General features: G+C 54.7%; 1 protein-coding gene across 1 annotated transcript; it reads left to right on the top strand.

Annotated features, from left to right (window-relative positions):
• Window positions 1-1,667: 1,667 nt before the first annotated feature.
• Window positions 1,668-24,568, top strand: LOC138562959 (serine-rich adhesin for platelets-like). Its single transcript, XM_069642814.1, has 16 exons — window positions 1,668-2,525; window positions 2,624-3,834; window positions 4,227-4,620; window positions 4,729-5,061; window positions 6,022-7,686; window positions 8,151-9,308; window positions 9,407-10,108; window positions 10,268-11,005; window positions 11,057-12,238; window positions 12,703-13,860; window positions 13,959-14,660; window positions 17,845-18,720; window positions 19,127-19,411; window positions 19,841-20,383; window positions 21,293-21,802; window positions 23,972-24,568. Exons 1-16 carry the CDS (start codon window positions 1,668-1,670, stop codon window positions 24,566-24,568), a joined length of 12,912 nt encoding a protein of 4,303 aa, XP_069498915.1.
• Window positions 24,569-25,575: the final 1,007 nt, after the last annotated feature.

Genomic DNA, 25,575 nt, shown 5'->3' on the forward strand with positions numbered 1-25,575 from the left:
GCCATCTTTGAAGGACTTCCGGGGAGGGGTACAGATCAGAGGTACGCACTGCGGAGGTGAAGAAGGAGCATGAGAGGGGGTGGGGAGGGAGGGAAGAGGCAAGTTAGTCGAGGACAGAGGAGGGGGCACAGCAGGAGAGGAGAGGAAGTTGATGAGGCGTGGGAAGCGTCTATCGAAGAGGTGAAGGTTGGCCTGAGGGCCTTGGACCAAGACGGTCCCATTAGCATAGACATTAATGATGGCCTTAGAGGAGTGGAAGGAAGCCAAGAGGACATCCCAACGGGTGCCACCATTAATGGGGGAAGAGGAGAAAGGAGAGAGCACAGAGACCATATGAAGGGTCCATAGGTCAGGAGAAGGCACGAAAAAGAGGATGTCAGTGAGAATTTCCTTGGAGGAGGCACTAGTGTAGGTGTCAGCGATAGGGAGGCCTGGGTTGGAGACCAGGATGTCCTTTTTAAACTTTTTCCTACCAGATTTAGTGAGGAGAGCAGGATAGTCAATGGAGAAGCAGTTAGAAAAGATTGGTGAGATAGAGAGCACCATAGAATAGGAGGGAGTGGGTGGGGGAAGAAGGACAACGAGAGAAAGTACTGCACCCTTAGCTCCTCTACTGAGAAGGCGCCCTCTAGTAACGCAAAAGAGCGCTGCACCATCAGCTCCTCTCCTGAGGAGGCGCCATCTAGTAACGAGAAAGAGTGCTGCCCCTTCAACTCCTCTCCTGAGGAGATTACCTCTATTAATGAGAAAGAGTGCTGCCCCTTCAGCTCCTCTCCTGAGAAGGTGCCCTCTAGTAATGAGAAAGAGCGCTGCACCTGCAGCTCCTCTCCTGAGGAGGCGCCCTCTAGTAACGAGAAAGAGCACTGCACCCTCAGCTCCTCTACTAGGGAGGCGCCCTCTAGTAACGAGAGAAAGAGCGCTGCACCTTCAGCTCCTCTCTTGATGAGGCACCCTCTAGAAACAAGAAAGAGCACTGCACCTCCTGCTCATCTCCTGATGAGGCGCCCTCTAGAAACAAGAAAGAGCACTGCACCTTCAGCTCATCTCCTGAGGAGGCACCCTCTAGTAACGAGAAAGAGCACTGCACCCTCAGCTCCTCTCTTGAGGAGGCACCCTCTAGTAACGAGAGAAAGAGAGCTGCACCTTCAGCTCCTCTCCTGATGAGGCGCCCTCTAGAAACAAGAAAGAGCACTGCACCTTCAGCTCCTCTACTGAGGAGGCGCCCTCTAGTAAGGAGAGAAAGAGCACTGCACCTTTAGCTCCTCTCCTGAGGAGGCGCCCTCTAGTAATGAAAAAGAGCGCTGCACCTTCAGCTCCTCTCCTGAGGAGGCGCCTTCTAGTAATGAAAAAGAGCGCTGCACCTTCAGCTCCTCTCCTGAGGAGGTGCCCTCTAGTAATGAGAAAGAGCACTGCACCTTCAGCTCCTCCCCGAGGAGGCGCCCTCTAGTAATGAGAAAGAGTGCTGCACCTTCAGCTCCTCTCCTGAGGAGGTGTACTCTAGTAACGAAAGAGAGTACTGCACCTTCAGCTCCTCTCCTGAGGAGGCGCCCTCTAGTAACGAGAAAGAGCGCGGCACCATCAGCTCCTCTCCTGAGCAGGCTCCCTCTAGTAACAAGAAAGAGCACTGCACTTTCCGCTCCTCTCCTGAGAAGGCGCCCTCTAGTAACATGAAAGAGTGCTGCACCTTCAGCTACTCTACTGAGCAGGCGCCCTCTAGTAACGAGAAAGAGCCCTGCACCATCAGCTCCTCTCCTGAGCAGGCGCCCTCTAGTAACGAGAAAGAGCGCTGCACCTTCATCTCCTCTTCTGAGCAGGCACCCGCTAGTAACGAGAAAGAGCACTGCACCTTCAGCTCCTCTGCTGAGCAGGCGCCCTCTAGTAACGAGAAAGAGCACTGCACCTTCAGCTCCTCTACTGAGGAGGCGCCCTCTAGTAATGCGAAAGAGCGCTGCACCCTCAGCTCCTCTACTGAGGAGGCACCCTCTAGTAATGAGAGAAAGTACTGCACCCTCAGCTCCTTTACTGAGGAGGTGCCCTATAGTAACGCGAAAGAGCGCTGCACCCTAAGCTCCTCTCCTGAGAAGGCGTCCTCTAGTAATGAGAGAAAGCACTGCACCCTCAGCTCCTCTACTGAGGAGGTGCCCTCTAGTAACGCGAAAGAGCGCTGCACCATCAGCTCCTCTCCTGAGAAGGCGCCATCTAGTAACGAGAAAGAGCGCTGCCCCTTCAGCTCCTCTCCTGAGGAGACGACCTCTATTAATGAGAAAGAGTGCTGCCCCTTCAGCTCCTCTCCTGAGCAGGCACCCTCTAGTAACGAAAGAGAGCACTGCACCTTGAGCTCCTCTCCTGAGGAGGCGCCGTCTAGTAACGAGAAAGAGCGCTGCAACATCAGCTCCTCTCCTGAACAGGCTACCTCTAGTAATGAGAAAGAGCACTGCACTTTCCGCTCCTCTCCTGAGCTGGCTCCCTCTAGTAACGAGAAAGAGCACTGCACCTTCAGCTCTTCCCTGAGGAGGTGCCCTCTAGTAATGAGAAAGAGCGCGGCACCTTCTGCTCCTCTCCTGAGGAGGCGTCCTCTAGTAATGAGAAAGAGCACTGCACCTTCAGCTCTTCTCATGAGCAGGCTCCCTCTAGTAATGAGAAAGAGCACTGCACTTTCTGCTCCTCTCCTGAGCAGGAGTCCCCTAGTAACGAGAAAGAGCACTGCACCTTCAGCTCCTCTCCTGAGGAGGCGCTCTCTAGTAACGAGAACGAGCGCTGCACCTTCAGCTCCTCTACTGAGCAGGCGCCCATAAGTAACGAGAAAGAGCACTGCACCTTCAGCTCCTCTACTGAGCAGGCGCCCTCTATTAATGAGAAAGAGCGCTGCCCCTTTAGCTCCCTTCCTGAGCAGGCGCCCTCTAGTAACGAGAAAGAGCGCTGCACCTTCAGCTCCTCTCCTGGGGAGGCACCCTCTAGTAACGAGAAAGAGCGCTGCACCTTCAGCTCCTCTCCTGAGGAGGTGCCCTCTAGTAACGAGAAAGAGCGCTGCACCTTGAGCTCCTCTCCTGAGGAGGCGTCCTCTAGTAATGAGAAAGAGCACTGCACCTTCAGCTCTTCTCATGAGCAGGCTCCCTCTAGTAATGAGAAAGAGCACTGCACTTTCTGCTCCTCTCCTGAGCAGGAGTCCCCTAGTAACGAGAAAGAGCACTGCACCTTCAGCTCCTCTCCTGAGGAGGCGCCCTCTAGTAACGAGAAAGAGCACTGCACCTTCAGCTCCTCTACTGAGCAGGGGCCCTCTATTAATGAGAAAGAGCGCTGCCCCTTTAGCTCCCTTCCTGAGCAGGCGCCCTCTAGTAACGAGAAAGAGCGCTGCAGCTTCAGCTCCTCTCCTGAGGAGGTGCCATCTAGTAACGAGAAAGAGCGCTGCACCTTCAGCTCCTCTCCTGAGGAGGTGCCCTCTAGTAACGAGAAAGAGCGCTGCATCTTCAGCTCCTCTACTGAGGAGGCGTCCTCTAGTAATGAGAGAAAGTACTGCACCCTCAGCTCCTCTACTGACGAGGCGCCCTCTAGTAACACGAAAGAGCCATGCACCATCAGGTCCTCTCCTGAGAAGGCATCCTCTAGTAATGAGAGAAAGTACTGCACCCGCAGCTCCTCTACTGAGGAGGTGCCCTCTAGTAACGGGAAAGAGCGCTGCACCTTCAGCTCCTCTCCTGTGGAGGCGCCCTCTAGTAACGAGAAAGAGCGCTGCAGCTTCAGCTCCTCTCCTGAGGAGGCGCCCTCTAGTAACGAGAAAGAGCCATGCACCATCAGGTCCTCTCCTGAGAAGGCATCCTCTAGTAATGAGAGAAAGTACTGCACCCGTAGCTCCTCTACTGAGGAGGTGCCCTCTAGTAACGGGAAAGAGCGCTGCACCTTCAGCTCCTCTCCTGTGGAGGCGCCCTCTAGTAACGAGAAAGAGCGCTGCAGCTTCAGCTCCTCTCCTGTGGAGGCGCCCTCTAGTAACGAGAAAGAGCGCTGCAGCTTCAGCTCCTCTCCTGAGGAGGCGCCCTCTAGTAACACGAAAGAGCCATGCACCATCAGGTCCTCTCCTGAGAAGGCATCCTCTAGTAATGAGAGAAAGTACTGCACCCGCAGCTCCTCTACTGAGGAGGGCCCTCTAGTAACGGGAAAGAGCGCTGCACCTTCAGCTCCTCCAATTAGGAGTCGCCCTCTAGTAATGTGAAAGAGCGCTGCACCCTCAGCTCCTCTCCTGAGGAGACGACTTCTATTAATGAGAAAGAGCGCTGCCCCTTCAGCTCCTCTCCTGAGGAGGCGCCATCTAGTAACGAGAAAGAGCGGTGCCCCTTCAGCTCCTCTCCTGAGGAGACGACTTCTATTAATGAGAAAGAGCGCTGCCCCTTCAGCTCCTCTCCTGAGCAGGCGCCCTCTAGTAACGAGAAAGAGCGCTGCACCTTCTGCTCCTCTCCTGAGCAGGAGTCCCCTAGTAACGAGAAAGAGCACTGCACCTTCAGCTCCTCTCCTGAGGAGGCGCTCTCTAGTAACGAGAACGAGCGCTGCACCTTCAGCTCCTCTACTGAGCAGGCGCCCATAAGTAACGAGAAAGAGCACTGCACCTTCAGCTCCTCTACTGAGCAGGCGCCCTCTAGTAACGAGAAAGAGCGCTGCACCTTCTGCTCCTCTCCTGAGGAGGCTTCCTCTAGTAATGAGAAAGAGCACTGCACCTTCAGCTCCTCTCCTGAGCAGGCTCCCTCTAGTAACGAGAAAGAGCACTGCACCTTCAGCTCCTCCCCTGAGGAGGCGCTATCTAGTAACGAGAAAGAGCGCTGCACCTTCAGCTCCTCTCCTGAGGAGGTGCCCTATAGTAATGAGAAAGAGCATGGCACCATCAGCTCCTCTCTTGAGGAGGCGTCCTCTAGTAATGAGAAAGAGCACTGCACCTTCAGCTCCTCTCCTGAGCAGGCTCCCTCTAGTAACGAGAAAGAGCACTGCACCTTCAGCTCCTCCCCTGAGGAGGCGCTATCTAGTAACGAGAAAGAGCACTGCACCTTCAGCTCTTCCCCGAGGAGGTGCCCTCTAGTAATGAGAAAGAGCACTGCACCTTCAGCTCCTCTTCTGAGGAGGCGTCCTCTAGTAATGAGAAAGAGCACTGCACCTTCAGCTCCTCCCCTGAGCAGGCTCCCTCTAGTAACGAGAAAGAGCACTGCACCTTCAGCTCCTCCCCTGAGCAGGCTCCCTCTAGTAACGAGAAAGAGCACTGCACCTTCAGCTCCTCTCCTGAGCAGGCTCCCTCTAGTAACGAGAAAGAGCACTGCACCATTAGCTCCTCTCCTGAACAGGCTCCCTCTAGTAATGAAAAAGAGCACTGCACTTTTCGCTCCTCTCCTGAGCCGGCGCCCTCTAGTAACGAGAAAGAGCACTGCACCTTCAGCTCTTCCCTGAGGAGGCACCCTCTAGTAACGAGAAAGAGCGCTGCACTTTCTGCTCCACTCCTGAGCAGGCGCCATCTAGTAACGAGAAAGAGCGCTGCACCTTCAGCTCCTCTCCTGAGGAGGCGCCCTCTAGTAACGAGAAAGAGCGATGCACCTTCAGCTCCTCTCCTGAGGAGGCGCCCTCTAGTAACGAGAAAGAGCACTGCACCTTCAGCTCCTCTCCTGAGCAGGCGCCCTCTAGTAATGAGAAAGAGCGCTGCACCTTCAGCTCCTCTCCTGAGCAGGCGCCCTCTAGTAACGAGAAAGAGTACTGCACCTTCAGCTCCTCTCCTGAGCAGGCGCCCTCTAGTAACGAGAAAGAGCGCTGCACCTTCATCTCCTCTCCTGAGCAGGCGCCCTCTAGTAACGAGAAAGAGCGATGCACCATTAGCTCCTCTCCTGAACAGGCTCCCTCTAGTAATGAAAAAGAGCACTGCACTTTTCGCTCCTCTCCTGAGCCGGCGCCCTCTAGTAACGAGAAAGAGCACTGCACCTTCAGCTCTTCCCTGAGGAGGCGCCCTCTAGTAATGAGAAAGAGCACTGCACCTTCAGCTCCTCTCCTGAGCAGGCACCCTCTAGTAACGAGAAAGAGCGCTGCACCTTCTGCTCCACTCCTGAGCAGGCGCCATCTAGTAATGAGAAAGAGCGCTGCACCTTCAGCTCCTCTCCTGAGGAGGCGCCCTCTAGTAACGAGAAAGAGCGATGCACCTTCAGCTCCTCTCCTGAGGAGGCGCCCTCTAGTAACGAGAAAGAGCGATGCACCCTCAGCTCCTCTCCTGAGAAGGCGTCCTCTAGTAATGAGAGAAAGTACTGCACCCTCAGCTCCTCTCCTGAGGAGGCGCCCTCTAGTAACGAGAAAGAGCGATGCACCTTCAGCTCCTCTCCTGAGGAGGCGCCCTCTAGTAACGAGAAAGAGCGATGCACCCTCAGCTCCTCTCCTGAGAAGGCGCCCTCTAGTAATGAGAGAAAGTACTGCACCCTCAGCTCCTCTACTGAGGAGGCGCCCTCTAGTAACACGAAAGAGCGCTGCCCCTTCAGCTCCTCTCCTGATGAGACGCCCTCTATTAATGAGAAAGAGCACTGCACCTTCAGCTTCTCTACTGAGGAGGCGCCCTCTAGTAATGAGAGAATGTACTGCACCCTCAGCTCCTCTACTGAGGAGGCGCCCTCTAGTAACGAGACAAAGTACTGCACCCTCAGCTCCTCTACTGAGGAGGCGCCCTCTAGTAATGAGAGAATGTACTGCACCCTCAGCTCCTCTACTGAGGAGGCGCCCTCTAGTAACACGAAAGAGCGCTGCACCATCAGGTCCTCTCCTGAGGTGGCACCCTCTAGTAACGAGAAAGAGCACTGCACCTTCAGCTCCTCTCCTGAGGAGGCGCCATCTAGTAACGAGAAAGAGTGCTGCCCCTTCAGCTCCTCTCCTGAGGAGACAACCTCTATTAATGAAAATGAGTGCTGCCCCTTCAGCTCCTCTCCTGAGCAGGCACCCTCTAGAAACGAGAAAGAGCGCTGCACGGTGCCATTTAGTAACGAGAAAGAGTGCTGCACCTTCAGCTCCTCTCTTGAGCAGGTGCCCTCTAGTAACAAGAAAGAGCACTGCACCTTCAGCTCCTCTCATGAGCAGGCGCCCTCTAGTAACGAGAAAGAGCACTGGACCTTCAGCTCCTCTCCTGAGCAGGCGCCCTCTAGTAAGGAGAAAGAGTACTGCACCTTCAGCTCCTCTACTGAGGAGGCGCCCTCTAGTAACGCGAAAGAGCGCTGCAACCTCAGCTCCTCTACTGAGAAGGCGTCATCTAGTAACGAGAGAAAGTACTGCACCCTTAGCTCCTCTACTGAGGAGGCACCCTCTAGTAACGCAAAAGAGCGCTGCACCATCAGCTCCTCTCCTGAGGAGGCGCCATCTAGTAACGAGAAAGAGCGCTGCCCCTTCAACTCCTCTCCTGAGGAGATTACCTCTATTAATGAGAAAGAGTGCTGCCCCTTCAGCTCCTCTCCTGAGAAGGTGCCCTCTAGTAATGAGAAAGAGCGCTGCACCCTCAGCTCCTCTACTAGGGAGGCGCCCTCTAGTAACGAGAGAAAGAGCGCTGCACCTTCAGCTCCTCTCTTGATGAGGCACCCTCTAGAAACAAGAAAGAGCACTGCACCTCCTGCTCATCTCCTGATGAGGCGCCCTCTAGAAACAAGAAAGAGCACTGCACCTTCAGCTCATCTCCTGAGGAGGCGCCCTCTAGTAACGAGAAAGAGCACTGCACCCTCAGCTCCTCTCTTGAGGAGGCACCCTCTAGTAACGAGAGAAAGAGAGCTGCACCTTCAGCTCCTCTCCTGATGAGGCGCCCTCTAGAAACAAGAAAGAGCGCTGCACCTTCAGCTCCTCTACTGAGGAGGCGCCCTCTAGTAAGGAGAGAAAGAGCACTGCACCTTTAGCTCCTCTCCTGAGGAGGCGCCCTCTAGTAATGAAAAAGAGCGCTGCACCTTCAGCTCCTCTCCTGAGGAGGCGCCTTCTAGTAATGAAAAAGAGCGCTGCACCTTCAGCTCCTCTACTGAGGAGGCACCCTCTAGTAATGACAAAAAGCGCTGCACCTCCAGCTCCTCTCCTGAGCGTGCACCCTCTAGTAACGAGAAAGAGCACTGCACCTTCAGCTCCTCTCCTGAGGAGGTGCCCTCTAGTAACGAGAAAGAGCACTGCACCTTCAGCTCCTCCCCGAGGAGGTGCCCTCTAGTAATGAGAAAGAGTGCTGCACCTTCAGCTCCTCTCCTGAGGAGGTGTACTCTAGTAACGAAAAAGAGTACTGCACCTTCAGCTCCTCTCCTGAGGAGGCGCCCTCTAGTAACAAGAAAGAGCGCTGCACCATCAGCTCCTCTCCTGAGCAGGCTCCCTCTAGTAATGAGAAAGAGCACTGCACTTTCCGCTCCTCTCCTGAGAAGGCGCCCTCTAGTAACATGAAAGAGTGCTGCACCTTCAGCTACTCTACTGAGCAGGCGCCCTCTAGTAATGAGAAAGAGCGCTGCACCTTCAGCTCCTTTACTGAGCAGGCACCCTCTAGTAACGAGAAAGAGCCCTGCACCATCAGCTCCTCTCCTGAGCAGGCGCCCTCTAGTAACGAGAAAGAGCGCTGCACCTTCATCTCCTCTTCTGAGCAGGCGCCCGCTAGTAACGAGAAAGAGCCCTGCACCTTCAGCTCCTCTGCTGAGCAGGCGCCCTCTAGTAACGAGAAAGAGCACTGCACCTTCAGCTCCTCTACTGAGGAGGAGCCCTCTAGTAATGCGAAAGAGCGCTGCACCCTCAGCTCCTCTACTGAGGAGGCACCCTCTAGTAATGAGAGAAAGTACTGCACCCTCAGCTCCTTTACTGAGGAGGTGCCCTATAGTAACGCAAAAGAGCGCTGCACCCTCAGCTCCTCTCCTGAGAAGGCGTCCTCTAGTAATGAGAGAAAGCACTGCACCCTCAGCTCCTCTACTGAGGAGGTGCCCTCTAGTAACGCGAAAGAGCGCTGCACCATCAGCTCCTCTCCTGAGAAGGCGCCATCTAGTAACGAGAAAGAGCGCTGCCCCTTCAGCTCCTCTCCTGAGGAGACGACCTCTATTAATGAGAAAGAGTGCTGCCCCTTCAGCTCCTCTCCTGAGCAGGCACCCTCTAGTAACGAGAAAGAGCACTGCACCTTGAGCTCCTCTCCTGAGGAGGCGCCGTCTAGTAACGAGAAAGAGCGCTGCAACATCAGCTCCTCTCCTGAACAGGCTACCTCTAGTAATGAGAAAGAGCACTGCACTTTCCGCTCCTCTCCTGAGCTGGCTCCCTCTAGTAACGAGAAAGAGCACTGCACCTTCAGCTCTTCCCTGAGGAGGTGCCCTCTAGTAATGAGAAAGAGCGCGGCACCTTCTGCTCCTCTCCTGAGGAGGCGTCCTCTAGTAATGAGAAAGAGCACTGCACCTTCAGCTCCCCTCATGAGCAGGCTCCCTCTAGTAATGAGAAAGAGCACTGCACTTTCTACTCCTCTCCTGAGCAGGAGTCCCCTAGTAATGAGAAAGAGCACTGCACCTTCAGCTCCTCTAATGAGCAGGCTCCCTCTAGTAATGAGAAAGAGCACTGCACCTTCAGCTCCTCTCATGAGCAGGCACCCTCTAGTAATGAGAAAGAGCACTGCACCTTCAGCTCCTCTCCTGAGGAGGCGCTCTCTAGTAACGAGAACGAGCGCTGCACCTTCAGCTCCTCTACTGAGCAGGCGCCCTTAAGTAACGAGAAAGAGCACTGCACCTTCAGCTCCTCTACTGAGCAGGCGCCCTCTAGTAACGAGAAAGAGCGCTGCACCTTCTGCTCCTCTCCTGAGCAGGCGCCCTCTAGTCACGAGAAAGAGCGCTGCACCTTCAGCTCCTCTCCTGAGGAGACGACCTCTATTAATGAGAAAAAGCACTGCACCTTCAGCTCCTCTCCTGAGCAGGAGCCCTCTAGTAACGAGAAAGACACCTGCACCTTCAGCTCCTCTCCTGGGGAGGCACCCTCTAGTCACGAGAAAGAGCGCTGCACCTTCAGCTCCTCTCCTGAGGAGGCGCCCTCTAGTAACGAGAAAGAGCACTGCACCTTCAGCTCCTCTCTTGAGCAGACGCCCTCTAGTAACGAGAAAGAGCGCTGCACCTTCAGCACCTCTCCTGAGCAGGCGCCCTCTAGTAACGAGAAAGAGTACTGCACCTTCAGCTCCTCTCCTGAGCAGGCGCCCTCTAGTAATGAGAAAGAGCACTGCACCCTCATCTCCTCTCCTGAGCAGGCGCCCTCTAGTAACGAGAAAGAGCACTGCACCTTCAGCTCCTCCAATTAGGAGTCGCCCTCTAGTAACGAGAGAAAGTACTGGACCCCTAGCTCCTCTACTGAGGAGGCGTCCTCTAGTAATGAGAGAAAGTACTGCACCCTCAGCTCCTTTACTGAGGAGGCGCCCTATAGTAACGCGAAAGAGCGCTGCACCCTCAGCTCCTCTCCTGAGAAGGCATCCTCTAGTAATGAGAGAAAGTACTGCACCCTCAGCTCCTCTACTGAGGAGGTGCCCTCTAGTAACGGGAAAGAGCGCTGCACCATCAGGTCCTTTCCTGAGGAGGCGCCATCTAGTAACGAGAAAGAGCGGTGCCCCTTCAGCTCCTCTCCTGAGGAGACGACTTCTATTAATGAGAAAGAGCGCTGCCCCTTCAGCTCCTCTCCTGAGGAGACAACCTCTATTAATGAAAATGAGTGCTGCCCCTTCAGCTCCTCTCCTGAGCAGGCACCCTCTAGAAACGAGAAAGAGCGCTGCACGGTGCCATTTAGTAACGAGAAAGAGTGCTGCACCTTCAGCTCCTCTCTTGAGCAGGTGCCCTCTAGTAACAAGAAAGAGCACTGCACCTTCAGCTCCTCTCATGAGCAGGCGCCCTCTAGTAACGAGAAAGAGCACTGGACCTTCAGCTCCTCTCCTGAGCAGGCGCCCTCTAGTAAGGAGGAAGAGTACTGCACCTTCAGCTCCTCTACTGAGGAGGCGCCCTCTAGTAACGCGAAAGAGCGCTGCACCCTCATCTCCTCTCCTGAGCAGGCGCCCTCTAGTAACGAGAAAGAGCACTGCACCTTCAGCTCCTCCAATTAGGAGTCGCCCTCTAGTAACGAGAGAAAGTACTGGACCCCTAGCTCCTCTACTGAGGAGGCGTCCTCTAGTAATGAGAGAAAGTACTGCACCCTCAGCTCCTTTACTGAGGAGGCGCCCTATAGTAACGCGAAAGAGCGCTGCACCCTCAGCTCCTCTCCTGAGAAGGCATCCTCTAGTAATGAGAGAAAGTACTGCACCCTCAGCTCCTCTACTGAGGAGGCGCCCTCTAGTAACACGAAAGAGCGCTGCACCATCAGGTCCTCTCCTGAGGTGGCACCCTCTAGTAACGAGAAAGAGCACTGCACCTTCAGCTCCTCTCCTGAGGAGGCGCCATCTAGTAACGAGAAAGAGTGCTGCCCCTTCAGCTCCTCTCCTGAGGAGACAACCTCTATTAATGAAAATGAGTGCTGCCCCTTCAGCTCCTCTCCTGAGCAGGCACCCTCTAGAAACGAGAAAGAGCGCTGCACGGTGCCATTTAGTAACGAGAAAGAGTGCTGCACCTTCAGCTCCTCTCTTGAGCAGGTGCCCTCTAGTAACAAGAAAGAGCACTGCACCTTCAGCTCCTCTCATGAGCAGGCGCCCTCTAGTAACGAGAAAGAGCACTGGACCTTCAGCTCCTCTCCTGAGCAGGCGCCCTCTAGTAAGGAGAAAGAGTACTGCACCTTCAGCTCCTCTACTGAGGAGGCGCCCTCTAGTAACGCGAAAGAGCGCTGCAACCTCAGCTCCTCTACTGAGAAGGCGTCATCTAGTAACGAGAGAAAGTACTGCACCCTTAGCTCCTCTACTGAGGAGGCACCCTCTAGTAACGCAAAAGAGCGCTGCACCATCAGCTCCTCTCCTGAGGAGGCGCCATCTAGTAACGAGAAAGAGCGCTGCCCCTTCAACTCCTCTCCTGAGGAGATTACCTCTATTAATGAGAAAGAGTGCTGCCCCTTCAGCTCCTCTCCTGAGAAGGTGCCCTCTAGTAATGAGAAAGAGCGCTGCACCCTCAGCTCCTCTACTAGGGAGGCGCCCTCTAGTAACGAGAGAAAGAGCGCTGCACCTTCAGCTCCTCTCTTGATGAGGCACCCTCTAGAAACAAGAAAGAGCACTGCACCTCCTGCTCATCTCCTGATGAGGCGCCCTCTAGAAACAAGAAAGAGCACTGCACCTTCAGCTCATCTCCTGAGGAGGCGCCCTCTAGTAACGAGAAAGAGCACTGCACCCTCAGCTCCTCTCTTGAGGAGGCACCCTCTAGTAACGAGAGAAAGAGAGCTGCACCTTCAGCTCCTCTCCTGATGAGGCGCCCTCTAGAAACAAGAAAGAGCGCTGCACCTTCAGCTCCTCTACTGAGGAGGCGCCCTCTAGTAAGGAGAGAAAGAGCACTGCACCTTTAGCTCCTCTCCTGAGGAGGCGCCCTCTAGTAATGAAAAAGAGCGCTGCACCTTCAGCTCCTCTCCTGAGGAGGCGCCTTCTAGTAATGAAAAAGAGCGCTGCACCTTCAGCTCCTCTACTGAGGAGGCACCCTCTAGTAATGACAAAAAGCGCTGCACCTCCAGCTCCTCTCCTGAGCGTGCACCCTCTAGTAACGAGAAAGAGCACTGCACCTTCAGCTCCTCTCCTGAGGAGGTGCCCTCTAGTAACGAGAAAGAGCACTGCACCTTCAGCTCCTCCCCGAGGAGGTGCCCTCTAGTAATGAGAAAGAGTGCTGCACCTTCAGCTCCTCTCCTGAGGAGGTGTACTCTAGTAACGAAAAAGAGTACTGCACCTTCAGCTCCTCTCCTGAGGAGGCGCCCTCTAGTAACAAGAAAGAGCGCTGCACCATCAGCTCCTCTCCTGAGCAGGCTCCCTCTAGTAATGAGAAAGAGCACTGCACTTTCCGCTCCTCTCCTGAGAAGGCGCCCTCTAGTAACATGAAAGAGTGCTGCACCTTCAGCTACTCTACTGAGCAGGCGCCCTCTAGTAATGAGAAAGAGCGCTGCACCTTCAGCTCCTTTACTGAGCAGGCACCCTCTAGTAACGAGAAAGAGCCCTGCACCATCAGCTCCTCTCCTGAGCAGGCGCCCTCTAGTAACGAGAAAGAGCGCTGCACCTTCATCTCCTCTTCTGAGCAGGCGCCCGCTAGTAACGAGAAAGAGCCCTGCACCTTCAGCTCCTCTGCTGAGCAGGCGCCCTCTAGTAACGAGAAAGAGCACTGCACCTTCAGCTCCTCTACTGAGGAGGAGCCCTCTAGTAATGCGAAAGAGCGCTGCACCCTCAGCTCCTCTACTGAGGAGGCACCCTCTAGTAATGAGAGAAAGTACTGCACCCTCAGCTCCTTTACTGAGGAGGTGCCCTATAGTAACGCAAAAGAGCGCTGCACCCTCAGCTCCTCTCCTGAGAAGGCGTCCTCTAGTAATGAGAGAAAGCACTGCACCCTCAGCTCCTCTACTGAGGAGGTGCCCTCTAGTAACGCGAAAGAGCGCTGCACCATCAGCTCCTCTCCTGAGAAGGCGCCATCTAGTAACGAGAAAGAGCGCTGCCCCTTCAGCTCCTCTCCTGAGGAGACGACCTCTATTAATGAGAAAGAGTGCTGCCCCTTCAGCTCCTCTCCTGAGCAGGCACCCTCTAGTAACGAGAAAGAGCACTGCACCTTGAGCTCCTCTCCTGAGGAGGCGCCGTCTAGTAACGAGAAAGAGCGCTGCAACATCAGCTCCTCTCCTGAACAGGCTACCTCTAGTAATGAGAAAGAGCACTGCACTTTCCGCTCCTCTCCTGAGCTGGCTCCCTCTAGTAACGAGAAAGAGCACTGCACCTTCAGCTCTTCCCTGAGGAGGTGCCCTCTAGTAATGAGAAAGAGCGCGGCACCTTCTGCTCCTCTCCTGAGGAGGCGTCCTCTAGTAATGAGAAAGAGCACTGCACCTTCAGCTCCCCTCATGAGCAGGCTCCCTCTAGTAATGAGAAAGAGCACTGCACTTTCTACTCCTCTCCTGAGCAGGAGTCCCCTAGTAATGAGAAAGAGCACTGCACCTTCAGCTCCTCTAATGAGCAGGCTCCCTCTAGTAATGAGAAAGAGCACTGCACCTTCAGCTCCTCTCATGAGCAGGCACCCTCTAGTAATGAGAAAGAGCACTGCACCTTCAGCTCCTCTCCTGAGGAGGCGCTCTCTAGTAACGAGAACGAGCGCTGCACCTTCAGCTCCTCTACTGAGCAGGCGCCCTTAAGTAACGAGAAAGAGCACTGCACCTTCAGCTCCTCTACTGAGCAGGCGCCCTCTAGTAACGAGAAAGAGCGCTGCACCTTCTGCTCCTCTCCTGAGCAGGCGCCCTCTAGTCACGAGAAAGAGCGCTGCACCTTCAGCTCCTCTCCTGAGGAGACGACCTCTATTAATGAGAAAAAGCACTGCACCTTCAGCTCCTCTCCTGAGCAGGAGCCCTCTAGTAACGAGAAAGACACCTGCACCTTCAGCTCCTCTCCTGGGGAGGCACCCTCTAGTCACGAGAAAGAGCGCTGCACCTTCAGCTCCTCTCCTGAGGAGGCGCCCTCTAGTAACGAGAAAGAGCACTGCACCTTCAGCTCCTCTCTTGAGCAGACGCCCTCTAGTAACGAGAAAGAGCGCTGCACCTTCAGCACCTCTCCTGAGCAGGCGCCCTCTAGTAACGAGAAAGAGTACTGCACCTTCAGCTCCTCTCCTGAGCAGGCGCCCTCTAGTAATGAGAAAGAGCACTGCACCCTCATCTCCTCTCCTGAGCAGGCGCCCTCTAGTAACGAGAAAGAGCACTGCACCTTCAGCTCCTCCAATTAGGAGTCGCCCTCTAGTAACGAGAGAAAGTACTGGACCCCTAGCTCCCCTACTGAGGAGGCGTCCTCTAGTAATGAGAGAAAGTACTGCACCCTCAGCTCCTTTACTGAGGAGGCGCCCTATAGTAACGCGAAAGAGCGCTGCACCCTCAGCTCCTCTCCTGAGAAGGCATCCTCTAGTAATGAGAGAAAGTACTGCACCCTCAGCTCCTCTACTGAGGAGGTGCCCTCTAGTAACGGGAAAGAGCGCTGCACCATCAGGTCCTTTCCTGAGGAGGCGCCATCTAGTAACGAGAAAGAGCGGTGCCCCTTCAGCTCCTCTCCTGAGGAGACGACTTCTATTAATGAGAAAGAGCGCTGCCCCTTCAGCTCCTCTCCTGAGCAGACACCCTCTAGTAACGAGAAAGAGCACTGCACCTTGAGCTCCTCTCCTGAGCAGGCGCCCTCTAGTAACGAGAAAGAGCGCTGCACCTTCTGCTCCTCTCCTGAGCAGGCGCCCTCTAGTAACGAGAAAGAGCGCTGCACCTTCAGCTCCTCTCCTGAGGAGGTGTCCTCTAGTAACGAGAAAGAGCACTGCACCTTCAGCTCCTCTCCTGTGGAGGCGCCCTCTAGTAACGAGAAAGAGCGCTGCAGCTTCAGCTCCTCTCCTGAGGAGGCGCCCTCTAGTAACGAGAAAGAGTACTGCACCTTCAGCTCCTCTCCTGGGGAGGCGCCATCTAGTAACAAGAGAAAGTACTGCACCTTCAGCCCCTCTCCTGAGGAGGGCGCCCTCTAGTAACGAGAAAGAGTGCTGCACCTTCAGCTCCTCTCCTGAGCAGGCGCCCTCTAGTAACGAGAAAGAGCGCTGCACCTTCATCTCCTCTCCTGAGCAGGCGCCCTCTAGTAACGAGAAAGAGCACTGCACCTTCAGCTCCTCTCCTGAGCAGGCGCCCTCTAGTAACGAGAAAGAGCGCTGCACCTTCAGCTCCTCTCCTGAGCAGGCGCCCTCTAGTAACGAGAAAGAGTACTGCACCTTCAGCTCCTCTCCTGAGCAGGCGCCCTCTAGTAACGAGAAAGAGCGCTGCACCTTCAGCTCCTCTCCTGAGCATGCGCCCTCTAGTAACGAGAAAGAGCACTGCACCTTCAGCTCCTCTACTGAGGAGGCGCCCTCTAGTAACGCGAAAGAGCGCTGCAACCTCAGCTCCTCTCCTGCTGAGGCCCCATCTACTAGCAAGAAAGAGCGCTGCCCCTTCAGCTCCTCTCCTGTGGAGACGACCTCTATTAATGAGAAAGAGCGCTGCCCCTTTAGCTCCCTTCCTGAGCAGGCGCCCTCTAGTAACGAGAAAGAGCACTGCACCTTCAGCTCCTCTCCTGGGGAGGCACCCTCTAGTAACGAGAAAGAGCGCTGCACCTTCAGCTCCTCTCCTGAGGAGGCGCCCTCTAGTAACGAGAAAGAGCACTGCACCTTCAGCTCCTCTCCTGAGCAGGCGCCCTCTAGTAATGAGAAAGAGCGCTGCACCTTCAGCTCCTCTCCTGAGCAGGCGCCCTCTAGTAACGAGAAAGAGTACTGCACCTTCAGCTCCTCTCCTGAGCAGGCGCCCTCTAGTAACGAGAAAGAGCGCTGCACCTTCATCTCCTCTCCTGAGCAGGCGCCCTCTAGTAACGAGAAAGAGCACTGCACCTTCAGCTCCTCCAATTAGGAGTCGCCCTCTAGTAATGTGAAAGAGCGCTGCAACCTCAGCTCCTCTACTGAGAAGGCGTCCTCTAGTAACGAGAGAAAGTCCTGGACCCCTAGCTCCTCTACTGAGGAGGCGCCCTCTAGTAATGAGAGAAAGTACTGCACCCTCAGCTCCTTTACTGAGCAGGCGCCCTATAGTAACGCGAAAGAGCGCTGCACCCTCAGCTCCTCTCCTGAGAAGGCATCCTCTAGTAGTGAGAGAAAGTACTGCACCCTCAGCTCCTCTACTGAGGAGGTGCCCTCTAGTAATGGGAAAGAGCGCTGCACCATCAGGTCCTTTCCTGAGGAGGCGCCATCTAGTAACGAGAAAGAGCGGTGCCCCTTCAGCTCCTCTCCTGAGGAGACGACTTCTATTAATGAGAAAGAGCGCTGCCCCTTCAGCTCCTCTCCTGAGCAGACACCCTCTAGTAACGAGAAAGAGCACTGCACCTTGAGCTCCTCTCCTGAGCAGGCGCCCTCTAGTAACGAGAAAGAGCGCTGCACCTTCTGCTCCTCTCCTGAGCAGGCGCCCTCTAGTAACGAGAAAGAGCACTGCACCTTCAGCTCCTCTCCTGAGGAGGTGCCCTCTAGTAACGAGAAAGAGCGCTGCACCTTCAGCTCCTCTCCTGTGGAGGCGCCCTCTAGTAACGAGAAAGAGCGCTGCAGCTTCAGCTCCTCTCCTGAGGAGGCGCCCTCTAGTAACGAGAAAGAGCGCTGCACCTTCAGCTCCTCTCCTGAGCATGCGCCCTCTAGTAACGAGAAAGAGCACTGCACCTTCAGCTCCTCTACTGAGGAGGCGCCCTCTAGTAACGCGAAAGAGCACTGCAACCTCAGCTCCTCTCCTGCGGAGGCCCCATCTAGTAGCAAGAAAGAGCGCTGCCCCTTCAGCTCCTCTCCTGAGGAGACGACCTCTATTAATGAGAAAGAGCGCTGCCCCTTTAGCTCCCTTCCTGAGCAGGCGCCCTCTAGTAACGAGAAAGAGCACTGCACCTTCAGCTCCTCTCCTGGGGAGGCACCCTCTAGTAACGAGAAAGAGCGCTGCACCTTCAGCTCCTCTCCTGAGGAGGCGCCCTCTAGTAACGAGAAAGAGCACTGCACCTTCAGCTCCTCTCCTGAGCAGGCGCCCTCTAGTAACGAGAAAGAGCGCTGCACCTTCAGCTCCTCTCCTGAGCAGGCGCCCTCTAGTAACGAGAAAGAGCACTGCACCTTCAGCTCCTCTCCTGAGCAGGCGCCCTCTAGTAACGAGAAAGAGCGCTGCACCTTCATCTCCTCTCCTGAGCAGGCGCCCTCTAGTAACGAGAAAGAGCACTGCACCTTCAGCTCCTCCAATTAGGAGTCGCCCTCTAGTAATGTGAAAGAGCGCTGCAACCTCAGCTCCTCTACTGAGAAGGCGTCCTCTAGTAACGAGAGAAAGTCCTGGACCCCTATCTCCTCTACTGAGGAGGCGCCCTCTAGTAATGAGAGAAAGTACTGCACCCTCAGCTCCTTTACTGAGGAGGCGCCCTATAGTAACGCGAAAGAGCGCTGCACCCTCAGCTCCTCTCCTGAGAAGGCATCCTCTAGTAATGAGAGAAAGTACTGCACCCTCAGCTCCTCTACTGAGGAGGTGCCCTCTAGTAACGGGAAAGAGCGCTGCACCATCAGGTCCTTTCCTGAGGAGGCGCCATCTAGTAACGAGAAAGAGCGGTGCCCCTTCAGCTCCTCTCCTGAGGAGACGACTTCTATTAATGAGAAAGAGCGCTGCCCCTTCAGCTCCTCTCCTGAGCAGACACCCTCTAGTAACGAGAAAGAGCACTGCACCTTGAGCTCCTCTCCTGAGGAGGCGCCCTCTAGTAACGAGAAAGAGTGCTGCACCATCAGCTCCTCTCCTGAGGAGGCGCCATCTAGTAACGAGAAAGAGTGCTGCCCCTTCAGCTCCTCTCCTGAGGAGACGACCTCTATTAATGAGAAAAAGCGCTGCCCCTTCAGCTCCTCTCCTGAGCAGGCACCCTCTAGTAACGAGAAAGAGCACTGCACCTTGAGCTCCTCTCCTGAGGAGGCGCCGTCTAGTTACGAGAAAGAGCGCTGCACCATCAGCTCCTCTCCTGAACAGGCTCCCTCTAGCAATGAGAAAGAGCACTGCACTTTCCGCTCCTCTCCTGAGCCGGCTCCCTCTAGTAACGAGAAAGAGCACTGCACCTTCAGCTCTTCCCCGAGGAGGCGCCCTCTAGTAATGAGAAAGAGCACTGCACCTTCAGCTCCTCTCCTGAGGAGGCGTCCTCTAGTAATGAGAAAGAGCACTGCACCTTCAGCTCCTCTCCTGAGCTGGCTCCCTCTAGTAACGAGAAAGAGCACTGCACCTTCAGCTCCTCCCCTGAGGAGGCGCTATCTAGTAACGAGAAAGAGCGCTGCACCTTCAGCTCCTCTCCTGAGGAGGTGCCCTATAGTAATGAGAAAGAGCATGGCACCATCAGCTCCTCTCCTGAGGAGGCGTCCTCTAGTAATGAGAAAGAGCACTGCACCTTCAGCTCCTCTCCTGAGCAGGCTCCCTCTAGTAACGAGAAAGAGCACTGCACCTTCAGCTCCTCCCCTGAGGAGGCGCTATCTAGTAACGAGAAAGAGCACTGCACCTTCAGCTCTTCCCCGAGGAGGTGCCCTCTAGTAATGAGAAAGAGCACTGCAACTTCAGCTCCTCTCCTGAGGAGGCTCCCTCTAGTAACGAGAAAGAACACTGCACCTTCAGCTCCTCTCCTGAGGAGGCGCCCTCTAGTATCGAGAAAGAGCGCTGCACCTTCAGCTCCTCTCCTGAGGCGGTGACCTCTAGTAACGAGAAAGAACACTGCACCTTCAGCTCCTCTCCAGAGGAGGCGCCATCTAGTAACGAGAAAGAGCGATGCACCTTCAGCTCCTCTCCTGAGGAGGTGACCTCTAGTAACGAGAAAGACCGCTGCACCTTCAGCTCCTCTCCTGAGGAGGCGTCCTCTAGTAATGAGAAAGAGCACTGCACCTTCAGCTCCTCTCCTGAGCAGGCTCCCTCTAGTAACGAGAAAGAGCACTGCACCTTCAGCTCCTCCCCTGAGGAGGCGCTATCTAGTAACGAGAAAGAGCGCTGCACCTTCAGCTCCTCTCCTGAGGAGGCGCCATCTAGTAACGAGAAAGAGCGCTGCACCTTCAGCTCCTCCCCTGAGGAGGCGCTATCTAGTAACGAGAAAGAGCGCTGCACCTACAGCTCCTCTCCTGAGGAGGCTCCCTCTAGTAACGAGAAAGAACGCTGCACCTTCAGCTCCTCTCCTGAGGAGGCGCCCTCTAGTAACGAGAAAGAACGCTGCACCTTCAGCTCCTCTCCTGAGGAGGCGCCCTCTAGTAACGAGAAAGAGCGCTGCACCTTCAGCTCCTCTCCTGAGGCGGTGACCTCTAGTAACGAGAAAGAACACTGCACCTTCAGCTCCTCTCCAGAGGAGGCGCCATCTAGTAACGAGAAAGAGCGATGCACCTTCAGCTCCTCTCCTGAGGAGGCGCCATCTAGTAACGAGAAAGAGCACTGCACCTTCAGCTCCTCCCCTGAGGAGGCGCTATCTAGTAACGAGAAAGAGCGCTGCACCTTCAGCTCCTCTCCTGAGGAGGTGCCCTATAGTAATGAGAAAGAGCGCTGCAACTTCAGCTCCTCTCCTGAGGAGGCTCCCTCTAGTAACGAGAAAGAACACTGCACCTTCAGCTCCTCTCCTGAGGAGGCGCCCTCTAGTATCGAGAAAGAGCGCTGCACCTTCAGCTCCTCTCCTGAGGCGGTGACCTCTAGTAACGAGAAAGAACACTGCACCTTCAGCTCCTCTCCAGAGGAGGCGCCATCTAGTAACGAGAAAGAGCGATGCACCTTCAGCTCCTCTCCTGAGGAGGTGACCTCTAGTAACGAGAAAGACCGCTGCACCTTCAGCTCCTCTCCTGAGGAGGCGTCCTCTAGTAATGAGAAAGAGCACTGCACCTTCAGCTCCTCTCCTGAGCAGGCTCCCTCTAGTAACGAGAAAGAGCACTGCACCTTCAGCTCCTCCCCTGAGGAGGCGCTATCTAGTAACGAGAAAGAGCGCTGCACCTTCAGCTCCTCTCCTGAGGAGGCGCCATCTAGTAACGAGAAAGAGCGCTGCACCTTCAGCTCCTCCCCTGAGGAGGCGCTATCTAGTAACGAGAAAGAGCGCTGCACCTACAGCTCCTCTCCTGAGGAGGCTCCCTCTAGTAACGAGAAAGAACGCTGCACCTTCAGCTCCTCTCCTGAGGAGGCGCCCTCTAGTAACGAGAAAGAACGCTGCACCTTCAGCTCCTCTCCTGAGGAGGCGCCCTCTAGTAACGAGAAAGAGCGCTGCACCTTCAGCTCCTCTCCTGAGGCGGTGACCTCTAGTAACGAGAAAGAACACTGCACCTTCAGCTCCTCTCCAGAGGAGGCGCCATCTAGTAACGAGAAAGAGCGATGCACCTTCAGCTCCTCTCCTGAGGAGGCGCCCTCTAGTAACGAGAAAGAGCGCTACACCTTCAGCTCCTCTCCTGAGGAGGCGCCCTCTAGTAACGAGAAAGAGCGCTGCACCTCTCCTGAGGAGGCGCCCTCTAGTAACGAGAAAGAGTGCTGCACCTTCAGCTCCTCTCCTGAGGAGGCGCCCTCTAGTAACGAGAAAGAACACTGCACCTTCAGCTCCTCTCCAGAGGAGGCGCCATCTAGTAACGAGAAAGAGCGATGCACCTTCAGCTCCTCTCCTGAGGAGGCGCCCTCTAGTAACGAGAAAGAGCGCTGCACCTTCAGCTCCTTTCCTGAGGAGGCGCCCTCTAGTAACGAGAAAGAGCGCTGCACCTTCAGCTCCTCTCCTGAGGAGACGTCCTCTATTAACGAGAAAGAGCGCTGCACCTTCAGCTCCTCTCCTGAGGAGACGTCCTCTATTAACGAGAAAGAGCGCTGCACCTTCAGCTCCTCTCCTGAGGAGGCGCCCTCTAGTAACGAGAAAGAGCGCTGCACCTTCAGCTCCTCTCCTGAGGAGGCGCCCTCTAGTAATGAGAAAGAGCGCTGCACCTTCAGCTCCTCTCCTGAGGCGGTGACCTCTAGTAACGAGAAAGAGCGCTGCACCTTCAGCTCCTCTCCTGAGGAGGCGCCCTCTAGTAACGAGAAAGAGCGCTGCACCTTCAGCTCCTCTCCTGAGGAGACGTCCTCTATTAACGAGAAAGAGCGATGCACCTTCAGCTCCTCTCCTGAGGAGGCGCCCTCTAGTAACGAGAAAGAGCACTGCCCCTTCGCTTATTTAGCACAGACACTGGGCCTCATTACGAGCTTGCTGGTCCGGATACAACCGGACCGGCAAACTCTGAGCTGTGCTCGCGGGTGCCTTTCATTCCACCTGGTCTGACCTGGCGGAATGAAAGGCACCCACGAGAACCGCATGTCGGATGCACAGGCACCATTATAAACAGTGCCTGTGCATCCGGCTACCCCATTCACATTGAGCCCTATGGGGCTCAAATGGCCATGGGGAAGAATTTTTCCAGTGGCCAGGAATGGGCAAACAACGGGTCCGGCAAGGCCTAATGACCCAGTAATTATCTATTTCGGGGTGCTGGAAAAAAATGCATTCCGGCTGCAGTGGTGCCTGTATTACAGGCAAGGCTACCGCCAGCCTCGTAAATTACATGTTTGCCGGTCCAGGAACTAGAGTACCGGTAAGCATGCCGGTACCATAGTTCCTGTACCAGCAAACTACGAGTTCTGCTCGTGGTTGCCTTTGCAGCCGCTGACCTGGTGGCTGCAAAGGCACCCGCGAGCAGAGCACGTCGGATGCACCGGCACATTCACAAATGGTGCTGGTGCATCCGCTTTCCCCATTCCCGGATGCCAGAATAAGGACGACTTTGGCGGCAGCCGTGCCTGTATAACAGGCACGGCTACCGCCAGAGTCATAATGAGGCCCACCGCCCTCTACTAAAAGCAATGCACCTGTAGCTCCTCTTCTGAAGTAAGATCCAGGGCTTTAAGTGGGGTAAGAAATTGAGGGGGGCCCTCATTTGGGGGCATGTCTTGCATGATGGGCGTGGCCTGAAAAGTACACAAACCAGAGTAAGGTATGCAAACAAATATATAAATGTATGTAAACATTTATATATTTGTATGTGTACCTTACTTTGCTTTGTGTAGTTTGCAACCCATCTTTTATAAATAACATAGAAATAATAATAATACGTGCGTCTGTAACACATGTATTGCTGGAGCCACTGACACGCAGCATGTGTTAAACCTGATCACAGCGGGTTTTCGCTTCATATGTGCTGCACTCAGTGCAAAGCCTTCAACCCTTTCCCCCTAGTCTTGGTTTATGCCGGGCAGTCAGGCAGTGGAGGATTTAAGGCAAAGGACTCAGTGTACAAGGTTGACAAAATGACAGAGGAAGAGGGAAGGGTGGAAAGAGTTAATGCAGGCAGAGTGGACGACGAGTGGCAGTCCTGATCTGTGCACGAGATGCTGCCCTGAGAGTCTGTCTCTCCTTTCTATCGTGCCTGTGAGCTGTGTGCTCTGGGAGGACCCGCAGCATAAAACCACATTCCACCCGCGGAGCGGCCGCAGAGTGGACAACGAGTGGCAGTCCTGATCTGTGCACGAGCCGCTGCCCTTAGAGTCTGTCTCTCCTTTCTATCGTGCCTGTGAGCTGTGTGCTGTGGGAGGACCCACAGCATAAAACCACCTTCCACCCGTAGAGTGGCCGAGGAGTGGACGACAAGTGGCTGTCCTGATCTGTGCACGAGTTGCTGCCCTGAGAGTCTGCCTCTCCTTTCTATCGTGCCTGTGAGCTGTGTACTGTGGGAGGACCCACATTATAAAACCACCTTCCACCTGCGGAGCTGCCGCGGAGTGGACGACAAGTGGCTGTCCTGATCTGTGCACGAGTCGCTGCCCTGAGAGTCTGCCTCTCCTTTATATCGTGCCTGTGAGCTGTGTGCTGTGGGAGGACCCACAGCATAAAACCACCTTCCACCCGCGGAGCGGCCGCGGAGTGGACAACGAGTGGCAGTCCTGATCTGTGCACGAGACGCTGCCCTGAGAGTCTGTCTCTCCTTTCTATCGTGCCTGTGAGCTGTGTGCTGTGGGAGGACCCACAGCATAAAACCACCTTCCACCCGTGGAGCGGCTGCGGTGTGGACGACGAGTGGCAGTCTTGCAGTCATGGCTGTCAGGACTGCCAGGACCACCAGGCCAGTGGACTTAAATATGACCAGTAAAGAAGAGGAGGAAGGCCAGAGTTTAAGGAGTTCTCGGCCGCGTGTGAAGACTCTTACGGGCCACCCTGAGGCATATGCAAACATGCAAAATCCAAGTCCTACCGTTGGTAGCCCTAACGAGGCAGACCCAGCTGCACCATCGCCACTATTAGCAGTGAGCGGCGCCCAAAACCAGCCGCCGCCATTGGAAGATAATAGAGAACAAGAAAACCATCAGCCGTTACTTACTTCGCCTGCAGGACAATGGCAGCAAGTTCCGGCCCTGTTGCCCGACCTGGACACACCCTGCACAGAGCACTTGTGCACCCCGTGCCACTCGCCAGCGGCTATCGGAGGAGGGCCCCCGTCTGTGTGGGAAACAGGGGGATATAGAGGGGGTGCGGAGCACAGAAGATGGGGAGAAAGCTGTCCAGGCAGCTTCGGAGGAGAAAACGCCCAGGAGTGATGGGCGAGCTCTGGCAGCCGTGCAAGAATTGGCCACACCTCCTCCTCCCAGGCAAGCCCCAATCCGGGTGAAGACGCTAATCCACATGGATGCAGAGGGGGCCTCTGCTAATGAGGAAGGGCAGGACAGTACAGCGGCTTTTGGGGTAGTTACTACTGCACCAAATCTGAGGAAAGGACCAAGATTGCCGGATTCAGCTTATACAAAAACAAAGAAAACATCGAGAAATAATATGAAAAATTTGCGAACGAGCAACCTCAAGTCAAATGTTCAACGCGCCAAAAGATTGCAGCCAACAAACTCTACCACGCATATGGCAACAGAGAAACAGGTAAAAAGACCTGAGGAGCTACCAGCGAGGAACCCGGTGACAAACTACTTTCCTGCATGAGTAAGTGCCAGACCTGAAAACAGGCATCTCCCTCTGGAGTTCTCTGATATGGAAATTCTTGAGGCTATTAGAGAATGTTTACCTTTCTCTAAACAACGAAGGCTGGACTTTAGTGTAACTAACCCGCAGAATCTCACATCACTTCTGATCTTAGAAGAGAGCGTCTGCACAACAAAACAACAAGATCTTGAAGAGAGGGGGGATCAGGTGCTAAAGCAGCCTCCGCCCCTGCTAACGGCTCCACAAGAACAGACTGACTTACATTTTACCCCAAACAAGCACCCAGATACAAATGAGGGACACGATCTGGGGAAGCCTGACTCACTGGCATCTATGGAAAAAAACACGTTCCCACAGCAGAGGGACAAGGACCCGTCGCCAGTGACGGGAGAAAATACATCCAAAAACACCCTGCCCATGCAAAACACTCAGTTAGACCTAAATGGGGGGACTGCTCTTGGGAAACCTAGCGCACTGATCACATCCGAAGAAACCCCACTGTCTCCACAGGGAGAGCAGGATGTACCGCATGAAGGAGAAAACGGCGCATCTAAAAACATCGCTTATACGATTGAGTCCAAGAAAAGAGGCTTGCCTCTGATCGCATCCCTGCCGAGCGAGCTGTTGGATGAGACAAATTTAGAGGACTTACAAACCCCGCTGAACCAGGTCGCAAAACGCCCGACAGAAAGTTCGAGGCGTCCTCAGCATTATCATCAAAGCTCCTGAGGGAGTGAAAACCATCTGTCTACCCCGAACATGACTAGGAACAGAAGGAGTTCTCTTGATACAAACTGGCCTGCAAAAAGCAATCGATCAAAACTGGCAACATCTACAATTGACTCTCTAATAAGGAGACTCTCAGCGCATCAACAGTCGCCAAGTCCATTGGACACTTCCAATAAAAAGATAGACTTGCTTTCAATTATGTCAGCTGTGACGATAGCGCTAGCACCATTCATGAAGCTTTATGAATCTGTAGCAGACTCTCTCAAGGACGACACAAC

Source organism: Ambystoma mexicanum, chromosome 1q, assembly GCF_040938575.1.
Source record: "Ambystoma mexicanum isolate Mex_15411 chromosome 1q, UKY_AmexF1_1, whole genome shotgun sequence".
In the NCBI taxonomy this organism is placed as follows: Eukaryota; Metazoa; Chordata; class Amphibia; order Caudata; family Ambystomatidae; genus Ambystoma; species Ambystoma mexicanum.